Source organism: Typopeltis vanoorti, chromosome 6 (assembly GCF_054136105.1).
Source record: "Typopeltis vanoorti isolate ZY-2024b chromosome 6, IOZ_Tvanoo_1.0, whole genome shotgun sequence".
Lineage (NCBI taxonomy): Eukaryota > Metazoa > Arthropoda > Arachnida > Uropygi > Thelyphonidae > Typopeltis > Typopeltis vanoorti.
The window spans coordinates 11,772,713-11,794,586 of NC_143554.1; the positions used below are offsets into that span (position 1 = coordinate 11,772,713).

The 21,874-nt window shown below is 35.2% G+C and overlaps 2 protein-coding genes across 2 annotated transcripts; one reads left to right on the forward strand and one right to left on the reverse strand.

The window, feature by feature from the left end:
* Window positions 1-384: 384 nt before the first annotated feature.
* On the reverse strand, window positions 385-7,682 carry LOC150105289 (progranulin-like). The gene is made up of 3 exons (XM_090394066.1): window positions 7,554-7,682; window positions 6,059-6,162; window positions 385-912 (listed from the first exon to the last, which is right to left on the reverse strand). The coding sequence occupies exons 2-3, from the start codon at window positions 6,141-6,143 to the stop codon at window positions 593-595; spliced, it is 405 nt and encodes a 134-aa protein (XP_090250192.1). The 5' UTR covers window positions 6,144-6,162; window positions 7,554-7,682; the 3' UTR covers window positions 385-592.
* A 5,358-nt stretch (window positions 7,683-13,040) lies between these two features.
* On the forward strand, window positions 13,041-16,017 carry LOC150105290 (progranulin-like). The gene is made up of 3 exons (XM_090394669.1): window positions 13,041-13,176; window positions 13,484-13,594; window positions 15,507-16,017. Exons 2-3 carry the CDS (start codon window positions 13,504-13,506, stop codon window positions 15,824-15,826), a joined length of 411 nt encoding a protein of 136 aa, XP_090250795.1. The 5' UTR covers window positions 13,041-13,176; window positions 13,484-13,503; the 3' UTR covers window positions 15,827-16,017.
* The last annotated feature ends 5,857 nt before the right edge of the window (window positions 16,018-21,874 follow it).

Sequence of the window (21,874 nt, forward strand, 5' to 3'; positions counted from 1 at the left end):
TACTCTTGCTTTATTGTTTCGTAACTAATCTTCAAATAAAAAGTCATTATAAATGTTCTTCGAATTGTAGACGGGAATCGAACCGAGGTAATTTCAAGTGCATTACTAAAGCGCTGTTGTACGAAGCATGGGATGAATTCTTTTCTAATTAACTACAGGATTCCTGAAATTCATATGAAAACATTTTCAAGTTATGTCATGATCACAAACACTTTTCCACACCAGTGCAATACCGTAAACATTTCACGAGACGTGTGTTGATCTCGTGAGAAAGTAATTCCATTACTTTAGGGTAAAGAGGATAAAAGAATGCTCAGCGCGTTTTAAAAGAAACTCAAGTCCTTTTAAGTGTTCCTCCTTTCGAATAACATCCACACGATCAGATTCACTTTAGCCACATTTATTTTTAATCAGATACACATTTGATTAATTACAACTAGTAGAATAAATGAGGATTATCTCTACAAGAAAAGTAATTTTTTTGTTTACAAAAGTATTTTAAAATATAAAAATCAAGGAACCTTTCTCTGCAATTAAATATTGAAATCAATCAAACAATCTCCCTTCGTGGTATATCTCCAGTCTTCTCTCATCAGCGGCACCAGAATGTATTCCAGCAAGTTTTACCAGGAGGACAGCACGTCAAACCCCCAGGACAGCAGACGCCGTTTGGAATGGGACATCCGCACCAATTGCTGTACGATCCTGGAGCCATCACTGGCATGGCTTTGAGGGAGGACTCTACGAGGGGAGTGATCGGTTCACGAGGTTTTCCTGGAGCATCGCAAGTAGCGGCAGTTGTGTTACAGGTGGTACCTTCGGGACAGCAATATTTGACGTTTTCGCAGCAGACGGCATTGGGATGGACACAACAGCCACGATTCAGATTGTCAGGATGGCACATGGTCGAGCCTATAAACGGAAACAAATATACTCTTGACCTATAACTGAATGAAGTTCTAAATAAATCTACTAACAAGTGTACTGATGTATTTACTTGTTAGACTATGCTGCCGTGATTTATCATCCATCTAGCGTTGTTGCTGTGATATTACACATCAATTTTGATAAAATTAAAGCCACGGTGTGGATCGAATCTCATTATTACTGTAGTGTTCTAATTATTACACAACGAAAGTTTCAAATATTTCACTTCACATTGCGTCTACAATTTCGGTATTTATGAGCCTGGTCTTATATTCTTAAATGCAATGTTTAAAGTTCTTATTTTTTTTTTTTTTAAAAAAAGGTACGGAACTTAACAAATTGTTTTAGCATCAATAAATTTGAGTTCAAAAAAGAAAAATATATTCTTTAAAAAAAAATCAAAATTATAATAATCAAACTTGAGTGTTCTGTGTCTTTATTAGGGTTCAATAAGAAAAAGCTGGTATGTTAGAAAGGTTTGCATCAAATTCCTGATGGTATTCTAGCTTTTGTATTTTAATTGTGATTCCCAATGGGAATATTAGGACTCTACTACAATCAGGTCAACTCAAATTACTACAACACGAACTAAAAAGATATAAATGGACTGTTATGCGACTTTGTGAAATTCGATGGCCCAAAACAGGAGAGCTAACAACAGATGAAGGACATTTGTTTTTTTACTCTGGATGTGACTGCAGCGGAAAGGAAGCTGTCGGATTTCTGATACACAAATCATCACGAAATTCTGTCATAGAATTCAACCCTATGAATAGCAGAATTGCTCTAAGTCCACCTGAGAGGGAAACCACTCAATATCACCATCATACAGGTCTATGACCCAACCACAGATCACGAGGACTGTGAAGTAGAGAAGTTTTATGGTCAACTTAATGTAACAATCACCAGAGTGAATAGAAAAGACCTTTTGATTGTACAGGGCGATTGGAAGGGCAAAATTGGAACAGACATCGGCAAGGATTATCTGTCGGACCATATGGCTATGGGGAGACAAACGAAAGAGGCTTTGAATTGATCAATTTTGCCTCACACAATGAAATTACCATTACTAACACTCTATTTCCCCATAAACCTTCCAGAAGATGGACATGGACTTCCCCTGATGGTAAAACACACAAACAAATTGACTTTTTCCTTGTAAGCACATGATTTAAAAACTCCATCAACCTCACAAGAACCAGATCATTTCCTGGAGCCGACATTGACAGCAACCACAATATGGTTACTGCAACTGTGAAAATGAAAATAAGGGAAAGATTACCTACAAAATCAACTCATAAAAGATATAATACAAAAAAAAATTAAAAGATCCCCAAATAAATACACTATATAAATACAAAAATAAATTTTTGACACAAGCTTCAAGAAACATACAGTATCGAATGTAATAGTATCGAATCTAAAACCAAATACTTCTCACAAAAGATAGCTGTCTCAGTTATCTTTTGTGAGAAGATAGCTGTCCCAGTTTTGTGAAAAGAAATCCTTGAATACAAAAGGAAAATAAATAAATCATGGATAACCAACAATATTTTGGACCTATGCGACGAAAGAAGATATTTGAAATCTCATATTAATAGTGGTGATAATAATTGGAGCTTATATTTGGATTGGAGCATATAAGATGAAGATGGAACTCCTATCACGGATAACCAGTAAATAGTTGATAGATGGAAATGTTACGCAACCAAGCTTTTTCAAGAGGACCCTCAACTGACCGATGATATTTTGGATGGAATTTTGCCAGGAGGTTCGGAGGAAGGAGATTGCCCGATATTAAAAGAAGAAGTTATTGCAGCAGTTAGCTCCTCAAAAATTGGAAAATCACCGGGAAGTGATGGTGTCACAGTGGAACTGATACGCGAAGGAGCTGACATCATCGACACCTTGCTAAATTTATTCCAGGACGTCTGGAACACAGAGATTTGGCCTTCTGATTGGCGGACTTCTGTCCTTGTACCTATCCCTAAAAAGGGAAACAGCAATAAATGTAGCAATTATAGAACAATCAGCCTTATTAGTCATCCAAACAAAATCCTGTTAAAAATACTATTGTCAAGAATCGAAAAGAAAATTGAAAGCAGACTATCAGATGAACAAGCAGGTTTCCGGAAATCCAGAAGTACAATCGGCCATATTTTTACAACACACATACTAGGCGAAAAATACATAGAACATAACAAAACAATCTGTTACAACTTCTTAGACCTTCAAAAAGCTTTTGACTCAGTATGGTACGAACCATTATGGAAAATTTTAAAACATTATGGTATTGACAACAAATCATTAGGATTATTAAATCTCTTTATTCCTCATCTGATATGAGAATTGAAATTAAAAATTACAGCAGTGAACCGTTCCGGGCAGAACGGGGGGGGTAAGACAGGGATGCATCTTGTCCCCTCTTCTTTTTAATTGTTTTCTGGAATATGTCATAGATGAAGCTGTTTATGAATATGACACTGGAATGGTAGTTGGACGGACTATTCTTAGATTCTCGGTTACAATCTGAATTGTTCTGTATCAATAATGTGAATAAAATAATAATAGTAATTTTTTTTTCAATTAAAATTTTTAATAATACTTTTTTTTGCCTTTGTATTATGTATTTACAGCACATGTTCTTCTAATATTAACAATAAAGATTATACAGAATTTTTGAATACAGAATAATAATAATAGAAATAGTAATAATATTTTTAATAGTAATTTATTGATTGCTAAAATATTTACACATACAATAGACATCTTGAGTCTAATAATAATAATAATAATAATAATAATAATAATAATAATAATAATAAATAATACCTCGATCAAATCCATTTTGTGTCCTTTCTTCACTTTCTTATACTTAGCTGTCATTTCTTTCAAAACATGGAAGCAAGCCAATATGCAGCCACTATTCACTGCATATTGCACATAAGTATACGCCCACACTTTCATCACTCACCTCTAAACCTGAGCTAAAGACCTTTGAAATACATTCTGTTGGGTTTATCATACATTATACGAATAAGTTCTTCCTGTTCTTCTAGAACACTGCGTACCCTTGACAAACCCGTTCATAGCAATGCATGATGTCTTGGGAGACCCTTATGACTTTAGTTATTTGTAATAGTGAAAGGGGGCGTGACGGAAACCCATTCACTTAACTGAATGGCTTTCTCGCTTCAGACTTTCCTGGCATGAAGTCGACTGTTTTGTTCTTTAAACTGTTTTCTTCGGCCTTCATATGAATGCCATCTTTTCATTGAGAACCACGTACATTATCGCTCCCAAATGGTCTATGCATCAATATCAGTTATAAATAAAGCTTTAAATAGTAATTACTAATTATATGAAGAGCCAAAGGCTCAATTGGGCTTTATGAAATTATTTAAGTTAAGGGATATTACATCTCATATTATTTCTTAACCGAATAAGAAACTCAAAAGTTTCATGCCGAATATAGAAACTATATAAAATTCGGCGAGTCCAAGCGTAAGCAAATACCTAGATAGTGCAACACATAACCCATTTGGTAGTGCAACACTAAGACAACTCATAGTAATGGTGGAGCAAGCTCCGATCACTGTTCTTGGTATTTTCCCATAATGTGAAACCCAGCTCCTAGGAGCTGAATTACTGTTCAACATTATGAGAGAAGGTCACTACCCAGACCGGTTTCAACCTTTATTGAGGTCTCATCAGTGAGTAGGTAGACCTAGAAATACCAAGTTTGTAGCGAACAGAACTTACATACCCTATTATAAGAATTGCCAAAAAGGTGTCCTAATAAATTATTAATTACATGAAGAGCCAAAGGCTTCAATTCGGTGACATGAACTTATTCAAGTTAAGGGATTTAAATATTGATTTTTCTAGTCATTCTTCAATGAGATCAGGACATTGTAATTAACTTCCGTACAATTAAAACAGAGTTCTGCATTATTTCTTCTAGAAAAAAAAGATCCCACCTTTCTTCCTTTTACCCTAAATAATGCCGAGGTCTCCAAACAAGACTAGACTTCTTTTCTTGGAATTACTTACAGCTGTAGTCTTCCTTGCACTAAACATCATATCCAAGCTTTTCAGTCTATAAAAATGTGTCCACTTGTACGACTGCTAACCCCATCTCATCTCATCTCGTCTCTTTGTACACGTTAAGCTTAATGTCCTGTTACGGTCAAGTCGCAGGTCATTAAGCTTCATAACTGGACTTCACAGAAAAAATGATTAAATTTTGAACACGGTGGTTAATCCTACACATACGCATACTGCACAGTATGCGTTTCTGTCCTTGTGTGTGTGCTTTCTAGTCAGTTTGTTTATGTTGCAGAATGAAAGAAGAAAAAGAAACGAGTTCAGGGAGTTCCTGTTTTTCGAATAAATAAATTCGAAAAACTCATTACTTTCTAGATCGGACTCGAACGTAGGCCTTTCCAACCCAACTAATTATCAATGCCAACTGAATTACGATAGTTTGTTAGCACAATGCACATCTCATATCTTCCAGTCTTACAGTTCTGGTCTTATTACGGGTAATGCGCTAAAATTCTCTAAAAATCATTGCTACCTCCCCGAAGAGGGAATATTCTATTACTTCATCAATCACCTCTTTTATAGTCTTATTCCACTTGACATTGACAAGTGGAATGAATATCTTTCCACTGACGTCGAATCGAACCTCTGTCTACAGTTCGAGATAGCTGGTGTTTCTTTTAATTCTTTCAATCCCTTTTCACAGTCTTTTTCAATGACTAAAATCTCCAGCTAGCTGCTGAAAATTAATAAAGTACTTTTTTTTACTGTCTTTTTTTGCAACTATCAATAAACCTGTCGTATATTAGTAATCACGACATGATATTTTGGTAACCTTTCGTGAGAAGATTAGCGTTAAAAAATGTCCAAGCACTATTGAAAAACTTACAGTACACTTTCGTTTATTTTTCTAAAGATATTTTTGCCTCTTTCTAGTCAACAGACCGTTTTCTGAAAAATCATCAAATACGAAGATCTAAATATCAGAAGGACTCATCGTTCAAAAGAATATAAATCAAGCAGCTTAACTGAATGGGATTATGTAAACAGTAATTTAAGGAATACATATAGCTGAATTAGCACTCACCATCGGAACATTGGTTCTCGCCTCCGGGGAGCACGTTCCCTTGTGCAATCACACACAGAATAGCTAACACAGCAGTAGCCAGCATCGTGACGTATTAAGAAAATCTGAAAAAAGCATCTGGTGTTTAAAAAATACATAAAATACAACTTATTTGGTGTGTGTGTATCATAATCATTGAAATCTTTAACATCAAAATTTTAAATTGGGCTGGAGAAGAAGAAATTGCTTTTACTGGATTCCAATCACATTCCTATCGTCTGACACGGGGAATCTCAGGCTTACTTGAGAAAGGCAAGAACATTTCCTCACAACCTAGACTTTGGAAAAGTTTTTGGTTTCGTGACAACGGGTGACACGTCATAAAAATAAACCGTTTCTGGTATTTCGTGATACTTTGTTTAGTTAATTTGCATTCTAACAGACAGCGGTTATAACTTTTGAGAACTGACCTCTGTCGATCTCCTTCGATTTTAAAACGAATGCAAATAAGAAAATGAATACAATCACAACAAATGTTCAGGTTCTAATAGTTTTCTCGCGTAGTGGCATCATAGCAGCAGAACTTGGGCATATTTTGCGAATGTATCCTGCAGGTTTTTTGTAGTCATTACAACCTAATTTGATTAATTATGGCAGTGAAATGATTCGATCAAAACATAACTGAGATTAATGGAAAAATTAAGATGCCCACAAAAAGTTCCAAATTTCAGTATAATTCGTCATGAAAAGGACGAATATTTTTTATGCCCACGAAGACAAAACGAATGTAATAAATACTTATTGCGGCATTTGTAGTGCTTTTCTCAGCAGGCATGGAGTATGTTTGTACAACACCAAAGGAAATCCTTGGGGAAACTACTCTGGAATTATAAGGGAAAGAACTTTACACCATTTTAAAACAGAAAACTGATTTCGCTTTTGTTTTAATGATTCGATTTTCTTGTGTTTTCCTTAAAATATAAAATGAAGAATTATTTTAGCATTGCTAATTTGATGACATTCTAGGGTCCAAATGGCTTTACAATATCACTACAACGATGCATGCAATGGAAAGAGGAGATGAAAAATACAACAAACGTACTGGAAACAAACGCTAAAAACCCTGGAAGAAGCACAAAAGTGTCGGGATTAGAAACTATTAGTGAAGATTAAACCTGCAGAAATGAAACGCTAAAAAAAAAAAAAAAAAAAAAAAAAAAAACTTCGGACCAGTCTTGAAAGTCAAAGTAGCTTAGAAGCTTAAAAATAACAAAAGAATTTTAAAATCAGCAGTGATATATTGTAAATACATTTGTTGAAGACTATCATTGGGTAGATGAAGGGGGTTTCTTCAAAATATCTCTGCCAATCAGATCCGATGTTTTAAACACCTGATTTAACACTCTTAGTAAACTGCGCATTGAAGTTACAACTATGCACATTACTGTCATGAGTGAAAAAAAAACGCTTAATTTTTCCATAAATCACCTCAATATTACACGAATATTTCACTTACTTGCGCTGAGGGATCAGGATTACTAAATGGCTTCAAGGTTCGGCAATTCTTGGAATAAAATCCCACCCTTCGACACCAGGTTATATAGGCCGAAGTAGCTCGGTAACCTTCAGGGTTATCTGAGTGCTGCGTGATATATTTATCTGCATCGAATTAAAAAAGAGCTTTTAGATTCTAATTTCAATTCTGTTTATAATCTTCTTAACTTCCTTGATAAGATCGTTCATTATATTCGTCCCTGAAATCTTAACTTCTATTTTGGGAACCTTTGCAAGCCATAAAATATGTAAAAAGAGATAAGAGTAGAAAAATGGCATCAATTAGATAAATATTTCGATGCCACCCATTTCGGGGGGATTTTCTCAGTGGTCAATGCATTGGCAACAGATGGGCTGCTGAATCACCTCATTATCTACCAGATGCAAAATAAGCGACAAACAAGGAAGTAAACATATTGATCATTGGGCGCGTTCTAATCTTCGTTGTTAGCAAAAGAAAGGGAAACCGACTCGTCATGCAGAGAGACGTTGCACAATGTGGTGACATTATAATGATGATAAGAAAACACATCGCTCTGGTATTCATTTCTTAAATTAAAAATCTGTCAGCGAACGAAAATTTGACAACCTGAGTATAATACGAAGTCCCGACCACATTACTGCGCTTTCCAAATACTGTCCGTAAATGACCCGCTGCCTTCTGTTCGGGTGGAAGGAAGAGTCTTGTGTTTTGCTACAGCAGGCAGTGCTCGGCAGTGAATTGTATTGTCGTGGGTGTGGGTGTGTGGGGAAGGGGGGTATTATGTTATTTTGAATGTGTGACAAGAGAAATTGGCAAAATATCTTGTTAAATTCGCTCGAGTATAGTTTAAAAAATTAATAAATAAATAAAGGGAAACCCCCTCCCCTTTCCATTACCACATTGGAAAGTGGTGATTGGCTAACAGTTGCCAAGAGATCGATAACAATATTCCACTAAAAATTCCCATAACTTCCTCAATTGCCTGCGTACTCTCATAGGAACTTGGATGTCGCTAAGTCTGTAGGAAAAGACTTCATAGGGTCGATTTTGGTCGCAAACTAAACGAAACATTTTAGGCCATTTTTTCACTGGATTCCAGTTAACCGATGATTTGATTGGAGAGCAGAGATTTTTCTCCAGGAAAAAACTGTGGTTTTTAATTCCAACTGCCGCAAACTTGACAGCTGTGTAGTTTGTCGGGTGGTCAGTTGGTAGTTTGGAATACACCGAAGCAACCAATGCTTTGAAGCAGACTGTTATGTTCAGTAAATGCTCGTGTTCATCTAACCGTTTCATCTTTATTGCAAGATGAAAAGTCCCGAGTTTCCCGGAGAAAAAACTCTGTTACCGTAAGAAATTGGGTAACTGACGTTCAGTTGAAGATCCCGCTCGTATAAAGTTATTGGCTCATTTATTTAACTAATGTGTCCCAATTTATTTTTCATAAGGTAATCAGCAATGCTTTCGTCCAATGAGTGTACATGTGTTTGTCTGGTGAGTTTTGCAATGTGTGGGAGAAGTAGAAATTCTAGTGTAGAACGAACTTGCGATAAATCAGTGGTCAGCAATATTGGTGGTGATTATTGGTGACATCTGTATGTATTAATAGGAACAAGTATGCTGATGTGATCGATGCACGATTGTGTTAAGTATTACCTTTACTTTTCTTAAGGGATTTTATGGTCTGGTTTATGTTGAACTGGTTTAAGATGTCTGGATATGTGTTTGTGGTAGAAGACGACGGTCCAGGTTATTTATATTGATGTCATCGATGAGAATGAGCTCGTCTGTTGTGCGATTGTTGATCACATTTACCCATGTTTCTAGTTTGTAGTATCTGAGAGGTTTGTATCTCTGGGATGTGTATATAACGTCCACTGTACATTTGAGGGTGTGTCTGTCGTTAGGTTTTTTCCATGAGTACTGTTTCTGCATGTTCTAAAGTGGTTAAGACCTTAGTGTGTCGCATCGTGCACGACCATAACGAACACCATCATGCTCTATCCCCTTCAGCATGGTCAAAACTGGATTTAGGACTTACATGCAGAACTGTCTGAATCACTGAAAACTTCGGTCATGATTAGAACATCAATATTTGTTAGGATGTTATTGAGCAGTGCTCTCAATGTAAGACAGTACAGTAGTATCTCGCTAATCCGAACTAATAAAAACTGTGCTCGTTCGGATTAGCGAAAAGTTCGGATTAGTTATCTGAAAGTTATCTCCACAGAACACACTTCAGAATTATTTGGCACTCTTAAAGAAGCAAAGCAAGAAAAGTACTCTATGATATTCTCTCTCTCTATATATATATAGTTTCATGAAGTAACTGTGAAGCTACTGTACTGTAATGTAAAATTAAAAAAATAACACAGTACACAAGCTTATTTTAGTAAAAAAAATTAGTTTGTATGTATCTGTGTTGTTGAGGATTCTGATTTAATAAAATTGCATACTTCAGTACGTAATTTAATTTGCAACACAAAAAAAATTTCACAAAATAACAAAAAAAGTTTTTTTTATTTCTTTCTAAGAAAAAGTCACTGCTGATTTTCTTTTGCCTCTTGAAAGCTAAACTTTTTACGAATCTTCTTCTTGGAGCAGCATTAGCAATACAATTTTGTGGAATGGCGTATCATTCTGCTTAGCCCATTCTCTACACATTAAAACTATCAACAACCTCTTCGTGTTTTCCTTTTTTGTTCTTCGATTTCTTCATCGTCATCATCGTCTTCTAATTCATTCTGTAGCGTCATATTTATAACATCAGCATCTGATTTGATTTCGAATTCACTTTCGGTTCTACCTGTAACATTTGTTTGTGAAATTTCAACATCTGGATTTAGATTTTTATATAACCAAATTATGCACGTTTTGAATTTCCTCTTTTTGTGTATCACCCTAGTTATCTTGGTAAATTCTAGAAGACCAGTTTTTTTCCAAAATGCTCAAATTGCTTCAGGTTCGACAGCTTCCCAAGCAGAAGCAACAACTGAGAATGCTACATCCTTCAAATTTATATTTTTTATTGATGTGGTAACGTCATAATTTTGAGAAATTACATTTAAAAGCAGGTCTTTACGATCTTTTAATTTAATAGATTGTATTATGTTCTGATCCATTAGTTGCAACAATGGAGTATAGTGGGGAGGCAAAAACATAGCCGTAAAATTTCCGTCCTCACTAATCAATTCATCTTCGGGAGGATGTCCAGGACAGTTATCCAATAAAAAAAGTGCTTTCTGTTCTAAATTCTGGGATTTTAAATAAATTTTAACAGACGGTACGAAATCGTTGCGAAACCAGATTGAAAAACGACATTCATCCATCCTTTACGTTGACTTCGGTACAAAACCGGAAGGCAGCAATTCTTAAATGGTCTTGGGTTTCTTGATTTTCCAATCATAAGTAACTTTATGTTTTCCTGAGACGTTTGCACAAGGCATTATCGTGACACGCTCTTTGGACATTTTTCGACCGGGCGCTGAGGCTTCATTTCTGTGAACTCGAGTTTTTCTGGTCACGTACCTCGAACAAAGGCCACTTTCGTCCTCATTATAAATTTGATCATCGGTTAAATTTAATTGAAGAATTTTTTATAAAAAAGCTTTTCGGAATGTTTCCACGGCGGAAACATCACTAGGGAGTTTCCCCCCTGATATTGATAGACACCGAATACGGTGGCGTTTCTTAAATTTTTCTAGCCAACCATCACTTGCTTTGAATTTCTGATCCGGATAAATTTTTGAATGGAAATGCTCAGCTTTCTGCTTTAAAATGTCTCCGAAAATGGGAGCATGATAACTTCTTTCTTGAAGAAACATGTAAATCAAGTAAAGAAAAATCACTTGTTTTCAGAAATTTGTCTCTTGCTCGGTCCTTCTTCTGTGGTTAAGACATAAGTTAAAATCCTGTCTTTTTTTTATGTCACTGATTGCAGATTTGCCGACATTGTATTCAGTAACAAGTTGTACGGCTCTCTTCACCCTTTTCTAGATGCAATTATTTTACACTTAACCGACAATGATAATGTCACGTGTTTTCTTTTGGTAGGCTTCGACCCGGTAGCCATTTGTAATGCCGACGATACAGTACGTACTGTATTGTCAGCATACACTATAAAAAAGCAAACGAACACACAATAAATCAAAATAGGCCTACAGTATAATACCGTACAATCGACAGTATGAAAAAAATACTGTACTGTATTAATAATAAAATAAATAATAAGAGTTAAAATAATAATTATTAAATAAAAATAATAGTACACAAAATAATGATGCGTAATAGATAAAACTTTTTTTTCTTTCAAACCGCAGTTCGGACTTCTGGAGGGTTCGAACTAAAGAGGTTTCGGATTAGCGAGATACCACTCTATTTCTTTAACCTCCTATATCGTTGGGTAAGAGAGTTTCGGAATGTGTATACGTACTGGCTATCTGCAGAATGGCACAATTAAGACAAAACAAAACAAAAAAACAGTGCTGAATAACTATAATGATGTATGTTATGAAATACATGGGTTTATTAACAAAGCAATATATGTGTAGACATGATGATATGTATACGTCCACAGCTGTCGGAGGAATCTAGGTTGAATAAAGCATTAATGACGGTTGATTGCGTGATCGAAATGGGCACCTTGTGTTTCAAGACAGGTGCGCGAATTATCAGTTAAGTTTTTTCTTCTTAAGTCTTCTCGAATTTATTAACAGTTCCAATAACAATTGGATTACTATTAGCATTAAAAAAAAATTCCGATAGATTTATAGCAATCTCCTCTGCATAGCTAGCTATTATATCGAGATTTCTAGATGACGTCATTTACATGAACAACAAGTAAGACTTGGCGTATTTGTGATTGTTCAGGAGTGCGCCAAAGTAGCTCAAGTTGTGAGATGAGCGCGTATTATCTGTTAGCTGCCTGTTTTCCCTTTTCTGGTTCGATTCCACTAACAATTGAATGAAGAAACTATAAAACGATGTTTGAGAGATGTTTGTTATTATTATTGTTCATAAGCGTAGGAGGTTCTGTGTTAAAACCTAATCGACTATCACTAAGAATAAGAGTCACCACTCAAGAGAAAAAGAATGACTCCATCTCCTCCTCCTCTTCCATTCTCCTTTCCTTTCGTGATCATGGGAGAAGCGAGAGAAAAGGCGATGTGTTGTTCGATCTACTCTTTCACTCACGCACACATACATGCACACATCGGCACTCAAAGTATACGTTAACAGACACGTTGAGTGCCAAAACCAAACTCATCTCAATGAGGAAGTTCGCAATAAAAATAGATCGAATGAAACATCATCTTCCATCTGTTTACTTCTCACATGATGAAAGAGGTTTGTTATTACCATCCCTTATCATGTCAATCAGGAGATCAAGGAACTTGGGAAGTTGCGGAACAAAGATAAAATAATTTTTATTACCGGATTGATTTAATGGAAAAAACGTCCAAGATAAGAAGGGGTGTTATCAAGGTAAAAACTGCATTCATCATTAAAGAGATTGGCGATAAAAAGGAAATTCTCTCCGCTTGATTTTATTCGTAACTCAAAGATCTTTCTGCGACTCTGCTTAGTGAATTCTTCAGTGAAGGTACGTATTGCAAACTATTCATCGAAATTTCTCTCTCTCTCTCTCTCTCTCTCTGTTCAGAAAATATTAGTAACATTGCTAGTTTTTGAAAAATGTTATAAGATATATATATCCTAAAATATATCTCGAAAGAGCTACTCTATGTATCCGCTTCGCCAAACGGAGCGAGTGGGACTTCTGCAGTTCTTTTTCAAGATTTACTTTGAATATAATTATATTTCCTGTAGCAAATATAATTTAAATGCACATTTATTCGATATGAATTTCGGACTTCCTTATTCACAAATGGATGTTTGTATTATTTTAGATTTCTCATCCTGACATTCGATGAAGATGTTGATCCCCATTGTGTTCGCCGTGCTGTGTGTCATCGCCACTGGAAGTGTACTTCCTAAAGACAACGATGTTTGTCCCGAAGGTGAGCTGGAATCATTCGCATCTGATTGGGTAACTCAAGTTGATCGTAATTTGATAATGACAGCGTTGATTATTAATTTAAAATTATTTCATTTTAATCATTTAATCAGGAGAAAATAAATCTTGTGACACATTTTATGTCCCAAAGCGGGCAGGCGGGCTTATTTAGCCCTAATATTCGAAGATAGAATGCAGCAGGTCTTGATGAACCGAGACTTGGAGGGAGGTGGATGTTTTCTTCGGGGACAATAGACAACTGCCGCCATCTCGTAGCCAGAAATCCGAGCACTTATTATTGTATGTAATAGCTTGAGTTTTACCGCCGGTTTTTGGAAATGCCCTTGTTAAAAAGCGAGGGTTCGAAGGAAAAATAAATAAAAAGAGTGTTCATGCGTTACAGAAAGAAATTAGTTTCCACAGGCACCTATTATTTCTTTAGAACATGTAACAATAATAATAATTTTCTTCTAAATCTTCACCTTACATACGACAACGTTTTCGATTCTATTTCAGCTCATGCAAAAGAAGGAGTCGAACTTTAAACTGTGCGTACACCTTACAAAAAAGCGCCTTCGTTTCGTTACTGGGTGATGGAATAGATCACCATTTTTTCCTGTTATTTATGTGCGTATTTGTATTTCTTTTAAGCTTTATTGACCAGTGACTTGGAATTTTAATACTATCGAACTGTTGTTGGTGATCGTTACCATAATTTCATGTCTGTAATGATTTCGTTAATATATCGGGAACATAATTTGAACGTGTTATTAACATGTCAGCTCCACAATGGAGTCTGTAAACAACATGACATTTAATACCTCCAAGATGTCGATATGTGACAGAGCTAAATGACAGCAGACGTAAACCCACCTACCAAGGCAATCGAATGGGAAAACTGCCCTACAGAACTAACCGACGATTATCTCTACTACAGGATATCGAGCTAATAAAACTAACCGCAAAAACCTAACACTTTTTTTTTCAGACAAGAAGAATTTCGTAATGGTTACAATTAATTGCAGAATTAAATGATTTTTTTCACGCATACAAAATACCGTCAAATCTTGGATGAGGGTAATTTATAATTATATTAATATTAATGCTTTGTTAAATTTAAAAACTAATCGATATCGATAATACGAGAACATATATTCGCAGTCATTTTATTCGTTAAAAATTCACAAAAAGTAAAAAAAAATCCTTCGTAACTTCGATTTGTACGCAAGCCATCCATCGTTTTTTAGTTTAGGCGTAATTTCTAGTGTCGCTGTTTATCACAACAGACTTCAGTATGTACGGAAATTAACTCTTCGTCTATTAAGTGATGCATGCGCACGGACACACAAAGTACGACATAGTCAAAGCCTATTCTCTCTCTCTCTCTCTCTCTCTCTCTCTGGTACTCTATAGCAGTCCCATCCAAGTACAACTAAACAGGACATTCCTGTACAGTTGGATTGAGCGATCAGCGCATTTAAAGACGAGGCTGTTTGCTTGATGACACTGCGGATATGGTTTCTCCTAAATGGCTACAATCGCGAACCGAGAACATCTGTTGATATTCCTCGTATGTACACCAATCAGCCTTGGCATCGATACAGATCATTTATGTCTGGTGGGTGTCCATAGTTCTCAGGCTCTGTAACTTTAAAATCTACTGATCGGCTTCGCTTTTTTTTTTCTTTTGTATTGCAGCAGTCTGTTCGTATATTCAAAATCATTTAATAATTCACTAAGAATGTTTATGTCAGGAAGTTCAGGACGGCTGGTCCAGTGCCGTATCATAATCGTTCTCTGTACCATCCCCCGTCAAAATAAATTTTTTCATTCCTTGCTTCTGATAAAAATATAAAATCAAATAACCGATGTTATTTGAAAAGTAAATCAGCTTGCGTATTTGTTTCCGTTTATAGGCTCGACCATCTGCCATCCTGACGATCTGAATCGAGGCTGTTGTGTCCATCCCAATGCCGTCTGCTGCGAAAACACCAAATATTGTTGTCCCGAAGGTACCACCTGCAACACAATTGCCGGTACTTGCGATGCTCCAGGAAAACCTCGTGAACCGATCACTCCCCTCGTAGAATCCGCCCTCAAAGCCATGCCAGTGATGGCTCCAGGATCGTACAGCAACTGGTGCGGATGTCCCATTCCAAACGGCGTCTGCTGTCCTGGGGGTTTGACGTGCTGTCCTCCTGGTAAAACCTGCTTCTGGACATTCTGGTGTCGCTGATGAGAGAAGACTGGAGATCTTCTCTCATCAGCGGGAGATTGTTTGATTGATTTCGATATTTAATTCGATTTAAATAATTATGTCCTATTTTACAGATCAGTTGCGTAATTGTCTAATCAATCTTCCCAATGAAATATTCATCTTCAATTGTAATATTTCTTCAAAATAAATTATGGTGCAATAAATTGTCATTGTGTTCTTTAATCAGTAGCAATACTTTCAACCAATACGGGATAGAATTAGAGAAAAAGTGTGATGCATTCCTACCTACAGACGCTGAATTACTGTAGTAGATGAAGATGGCAAACATACGTCGTAATGCGGAATACACTTCATTAAATTAATTGTAAATCGAAATAACTGCATTAGTTTATTTATTTTCTTCTTAAAATATCTACGTCATTCCTTTGACATTTAAATATTGATTCACTAAACAAAATTGAAATGAATTTGTGTAAATACGCATCGTGCGGTAGAAATGTGAATAATTAACCAAATACCACTTGCGCAGCTCTTGCCATTAAGGAGTATTGCGCAACTACTCGGTGTTTGTCGCCATACGTATTTGATACACAAGCCAATAAAGCTAATCATGACTTCTGACTGAAGCTTTCGAACACATGCACGCCTTCAAACAGATTGATCAAATGTAACCGTCTAACAGTTACTAAAGTGTATGTTTTACATATAACTTAATGCATTTGTTTTCACACCAGTTCAGCCTTGAAAATGCTAGACAGTGGTTAGTGAAACTTGTTGGCTCTTTGTATATCTTATCATTTATCTTCTGGTCTTTTAATAATAAAAGTTCTTTATTTTAATACATCAGACCAAATATGTACAATTTAAGTTCACAAATGAAACATAAAGTTCGGTGCTTTGAGAAGAACAAATGCAAAAAAGCTAAGTTACTAAACCACCTTACTTTTCTGAAGAGATGTAGAGATTTCGCTATCATCCCGAAGTTCTTAGTAGTAAAAGGGCATATCCAATCTACAACAGCAAAAAGAATATACCACAAGACTTCGTTAGCGCTATTAAGAGAAAGGATACAACATACCAAGTATGAGCTTAACATTATTGACGCGAAGTGTAGAGATCAATTTGATGACATATCGAACAGTTTGGACTACACGACTTGGAATGATATAGACCAAGTATTACTTCGTAGCTACGAAAAAACTTTCACAACGAGTAAAATTAGACAAATTAAAAAATTCGAATTTCTGTATAAGAAAAAATTCCAGTCGCATCACAGTCTGCCTAACAACAAAGTGATTTTTAACTTTTCAGATTACAAGCTTTCTAATCACGAATCAGAAATCCTAAAAAAGGGTTTCAACTTTGCCATCTCCCCTAATTTTATCCCTAAAATGGATTTCATATGTGGGATAAAAAAAAGTCTTTTTCCTCTTCCGGAGGCTACAGCAAATGCGATCAGGTTCAAGAGTACGATTATTCTTGCTTCAGCAAAACCACCAAGACCTAATATCACTCCTTGTGATAAGAAAGCTCTCCGTAACTTACGTAACAACAAAGACATTATAATAACAAAAGCCGTTAAAGGAAATTCAACGGTTATTCTCAACTTGAAAGATTACTTGATAAGATTAACTTGTTACTAGCAGACATTTCCACTTACCAAGTCTTGGATAAAAATCCCATCATGAGTAATCATCTGGAGACTAACGCTCTTATGCGCAATATGACCGGTTGGTCGGATGAACTTAAAAAACAACTTAAATCATTACATCCTATTACTCCACGCCTTTATGGGGCTCCCAAGATTCATAAAGAAAACGTACCTCTTCGTCCAATAGTTGATGGAAGATTCTCACCTACATACCTACTAGCAAAGCATTTGGCAAAATTAATGAAAGGAACAATTAGACACACAGAGACCTACATTAAAAACTCTCAACAATTTGTAGAAAAAATAGCAGGGTTTTTTCTCCCGGAAACTCGGGTTTTTCATCCCGCATACATACAAATCGGCCCTTCAGAACACACGCAATTTACAGACAAAAATTACTAGTTGTGGTGGTGTTGGAGGTGGGCGGTAGATGGCGTTGATTCGTAGTAGAGGTAAGGTGTAGAGACAGTTGAAGATGCCCTCCCGCGATGAGTCTTCGGACTCCTTGGAGGTATCAGGAATAATAATAATAATAATAATAATAATAATAATAATAATAATAATAATAATAATAATAATAATAATAAAATCAAGAGTATTAAAATATCAGAAACGGACATTATGGCTAGTCTTGATGTAGTGTCCTTATTCACTAATGTACCGATCGTAGAGGTAGTCAACATTCTGAAAGATCTTTTCCCTCAAGACCTCACACAGTTGTTTCATCATTTCCTGAAATCAAATTTAACAACACTGGATACAAACAATCGGAAGGTCTAGCCATGGGTAGTCCTCTGTCACCACCATGCGGACCTTTTTATGGAAAAACTGGAAAAGGATATCCTTTCCACCATTGTACCGAAACCGCCAATCATGACTATTGAAATAAAAAATAATAATTGCTAGGCACATAATGCACTCATATCAATTGTTCTTTTTTTATTGCTTGTTTTATGTTTTATGTTAGACAGTGCCCTGCATCAAAAAATCAATCCGATCTATCCACCCACCTCGTTCATTTTCGGAGTACTTATTGGTATTACCGAGTAGAATTCCGTCTTGCCAGATTTCCAAATTAGGGACAAAATATTTAAATTTTGAGCTTTACAAATTCTTTGATCACATTCGCGCTCTAAACTTCAAATGGTTTCCAATCAGTACCAGAAAAAAAAATAGTAAAAAAAAAAAAATTACGTATGCTTTTACAGAAGTTACAAAGTTATATTTTCCTATTAAATTCTAAATATTATTACCAGAAGTTAGATGGCGTTGTGTGCAGATGTAGATTTTATAAAATGATGAGTCCGTGAAATCCTTAGAGATATGACGTATATGAATAATAATAATTTTTTTTTATAATATATATTTTTATTGATTGCTAAAATATTTATACATACAATAAACATCTTGTGTGGCATTGCATCTTATAATTTTAGAGTTCACCACTAAGTGCTGCAATTCCTACATTGGCTTTCAATTCAAATATTTAATAATACTTTTTTTGCCTTTATATTATGTATTTACAACACAGGTTCTTCTAATATTAACAATGAAGATTATACAGGATTTTTTGTATAATTTTTTATTTTTTTTATTTTATTTTATTTTATTTTTTTTTTTACGTTTGAGAAAGAATGATTATACATACAAATTTCTGCATTTGCTTATAAGGATTACTTGTAGATAAGTGAGGCAAGTTAATCCCACCTACTTCGAAGCTTGGGTTAGCTTTTATGAAGAGAGTGGGATTTAGCCTTCACTATTTGTGTTGTTGCTACTGTTTATGTATGGGATGTAGGCATTGGATGCTAGTGATTTGTGATGTGTATATTAGAGTTAATGGTTTCTTAACTTTGTTGGTATATTTTCCAGAGTTCGTTTTTTAATGTTCTGTAGTTATCTACGTGTTTTAACTTTCTTGGTGGGTTGTTGAGTTGCGTGGGTAATCAATCAACATTTTCCATGATAATGGAAAATAATAAAAATAATAATAATAATTTCGATTTCTTAATTTTAAATATACGAAACTGTTGTATTCTTCTCTCTCTCTCTCTCTCTCTCTCTCTCTCTCTCTCTCTCTCTCTCTCTCTCACACACACACACACACACACACACACACACACACACACACACACACACACACACACACACACACACACACACACACACACACACTCCATTTGCAATAGTTCACATTAATCCGACAACGTCCATTTATTTTTAGTTCAGAAATCCAATGTTCGTTCTGTAAGAATTAATAACATCATCTGTGAATAATAATTAGCGGGTTTGATTCCATTTTTTTTTGTTTGTTTATGTTAAATATCTTTTTAAAGATGCTGTTACTAATAAAGACAGCGAAAATGAGATTATCATTCGGTTTTAATCAATAAAAGGTCTACGAATCAAACCCGGTTAACTATTCGCAACCGATATAAACTACTGGTAGTTAATTACTGAAAAAATAACATCATCTGTTCTTCTTGAGGTGTTTAGGAGTAATATATTTCTTTACGCATATATTTTGGATTATTAACACTTATTAGAATAATGATAGCACTTGGCACGTTTTCATTTTGTACATATCATTTTGCTTTACTTTGTGGGTTTTCTATTCATTTTTCTTTTCATATTAATTTACCTGCTGGATTAATATATCAGACTAAATATCTTTCTACATTTCATTTGTTATTGCCTCACCGTTTTACAATGCAGATATCGCGGGTTTTTAGATCTCAGGTTTTTCGTCCCACGTACAGACAAATCGGCCTTCAGAACACACACAATTTACAGACAAAAAATACTGGTTTGGGGGATGATGATCGATAGATGGCGTTGATGGCATTAGTATCGTAGTTGGAAAATTAAGTAGCAGTGGAGAGGAAGAGATGTATTTAGCAAAGTAAAGTAGTGACACCTCTAGGGAGTACAAGGACTCATCGTGGGATGAGTCCTTGTACTCCCTAGAAGTGTCACGGAATAATAATAATAATAATAATAATTTTTTTATATATATGATAATATTTTTATTGATCTGCTAAAATAGTTACACTTACAATAAACATCTTGAGTGACATTGCAACTTAGAGTTTTACAGAATTCAGCATAAAGTGCTACATTTTCTACATTGGATTTCAATTAAAATTTTAAAAAATACTTTTTGCCTCTATATTATGTGTTTACAACACATGTTCTTCTAATATTTACAATAAAGATTATACAGAATTTTTGAATATAGAATATAGATAATAATAATAATAATAATAATAATAATAATAATAATAATAATAATAATAATAATAATAATAATAATAATTTATTTATTTATTTATTTTATTTATTTTTTTTTTATTATTTTTTTTATGTCTCAGATAAATTGCATACATAGATGCTAATAATTATATATATTATATATATAATATTTATAACACATTACAATTGTGAATAGCAGATACTTGCAAGTTAATAATTTTCTTCCTCGAAGCTTAGCAGAGCTTATCTGAGGAAGATAATAGATGATAGATGGTGGTGGTTTCATGGTTATGTTTCTATACTGGTCACAAACCAGGTGTTGATTTTACTGTTTGTTGGTACGTGCTTGGAAGAATTCGACTGCTATTACAGTTTAACTTTTTTTTTCTTTTTTTTGTGCAAATAGGGTTGGATTTAGACATGGTATGTTTGTTTCTTTGTGTTCTTGTAGTGATGGTTTTTGAGAGGGGCTTTGTCATAGGTTTGGGTGTGTGTGCGTGTGGGGGGGGGGGAGAGAGAGAAACAGGAATTGCTCTAATTTTCATTCTCGCTATAATATTTATATAGCGCCTGTTTCAGCTCTCTGTATGTTCCTAGGTTTCTGTTGTCGAACGGCAGTTTGTTTATCATGTCAGGTATGTAGAAGTTTAGGGTGGCTTTGCCGTTGTGATTGTTGTACTTATATGTTATGTAGTTTGTTGACTGTGATCTTGTTATTTGATATGTTGTTCTGGTTACTCTATATGTTGGGCTGTAGTAGTGTTTTAACATGACTGTGTAGTGGCATAAGTGTTTCACCTTAAATATTTTGTGTTTTGTCCGTGCTTCCTGCATAAGAGTGGGTTGTTCCCAGAATATCAGTTTTATCATTTTATCTTGCAACCATTGTAGCCTGTTAAGTCTGTAGTCTGCACAGAATGCGTATGATGTGATTGCATATCTTAAAATGTTTTCACATAATGCTTTATGGATTAGTATTTTTATGTGGGTTGGGGCAATGTCTTTTAATCTGTATAGTTTGCTTGCTATTATCCTAACCTTGTTATGTAGGTAGTTTGTATGGCTATTCCAACTTTGATCAGCATCGAAGTGAAGTCCGAGATAGCGTGCTGTTTTCACCTGTGTGATGGTTGTGATTTTAGGTTCTGCACTTTGTGTATAAG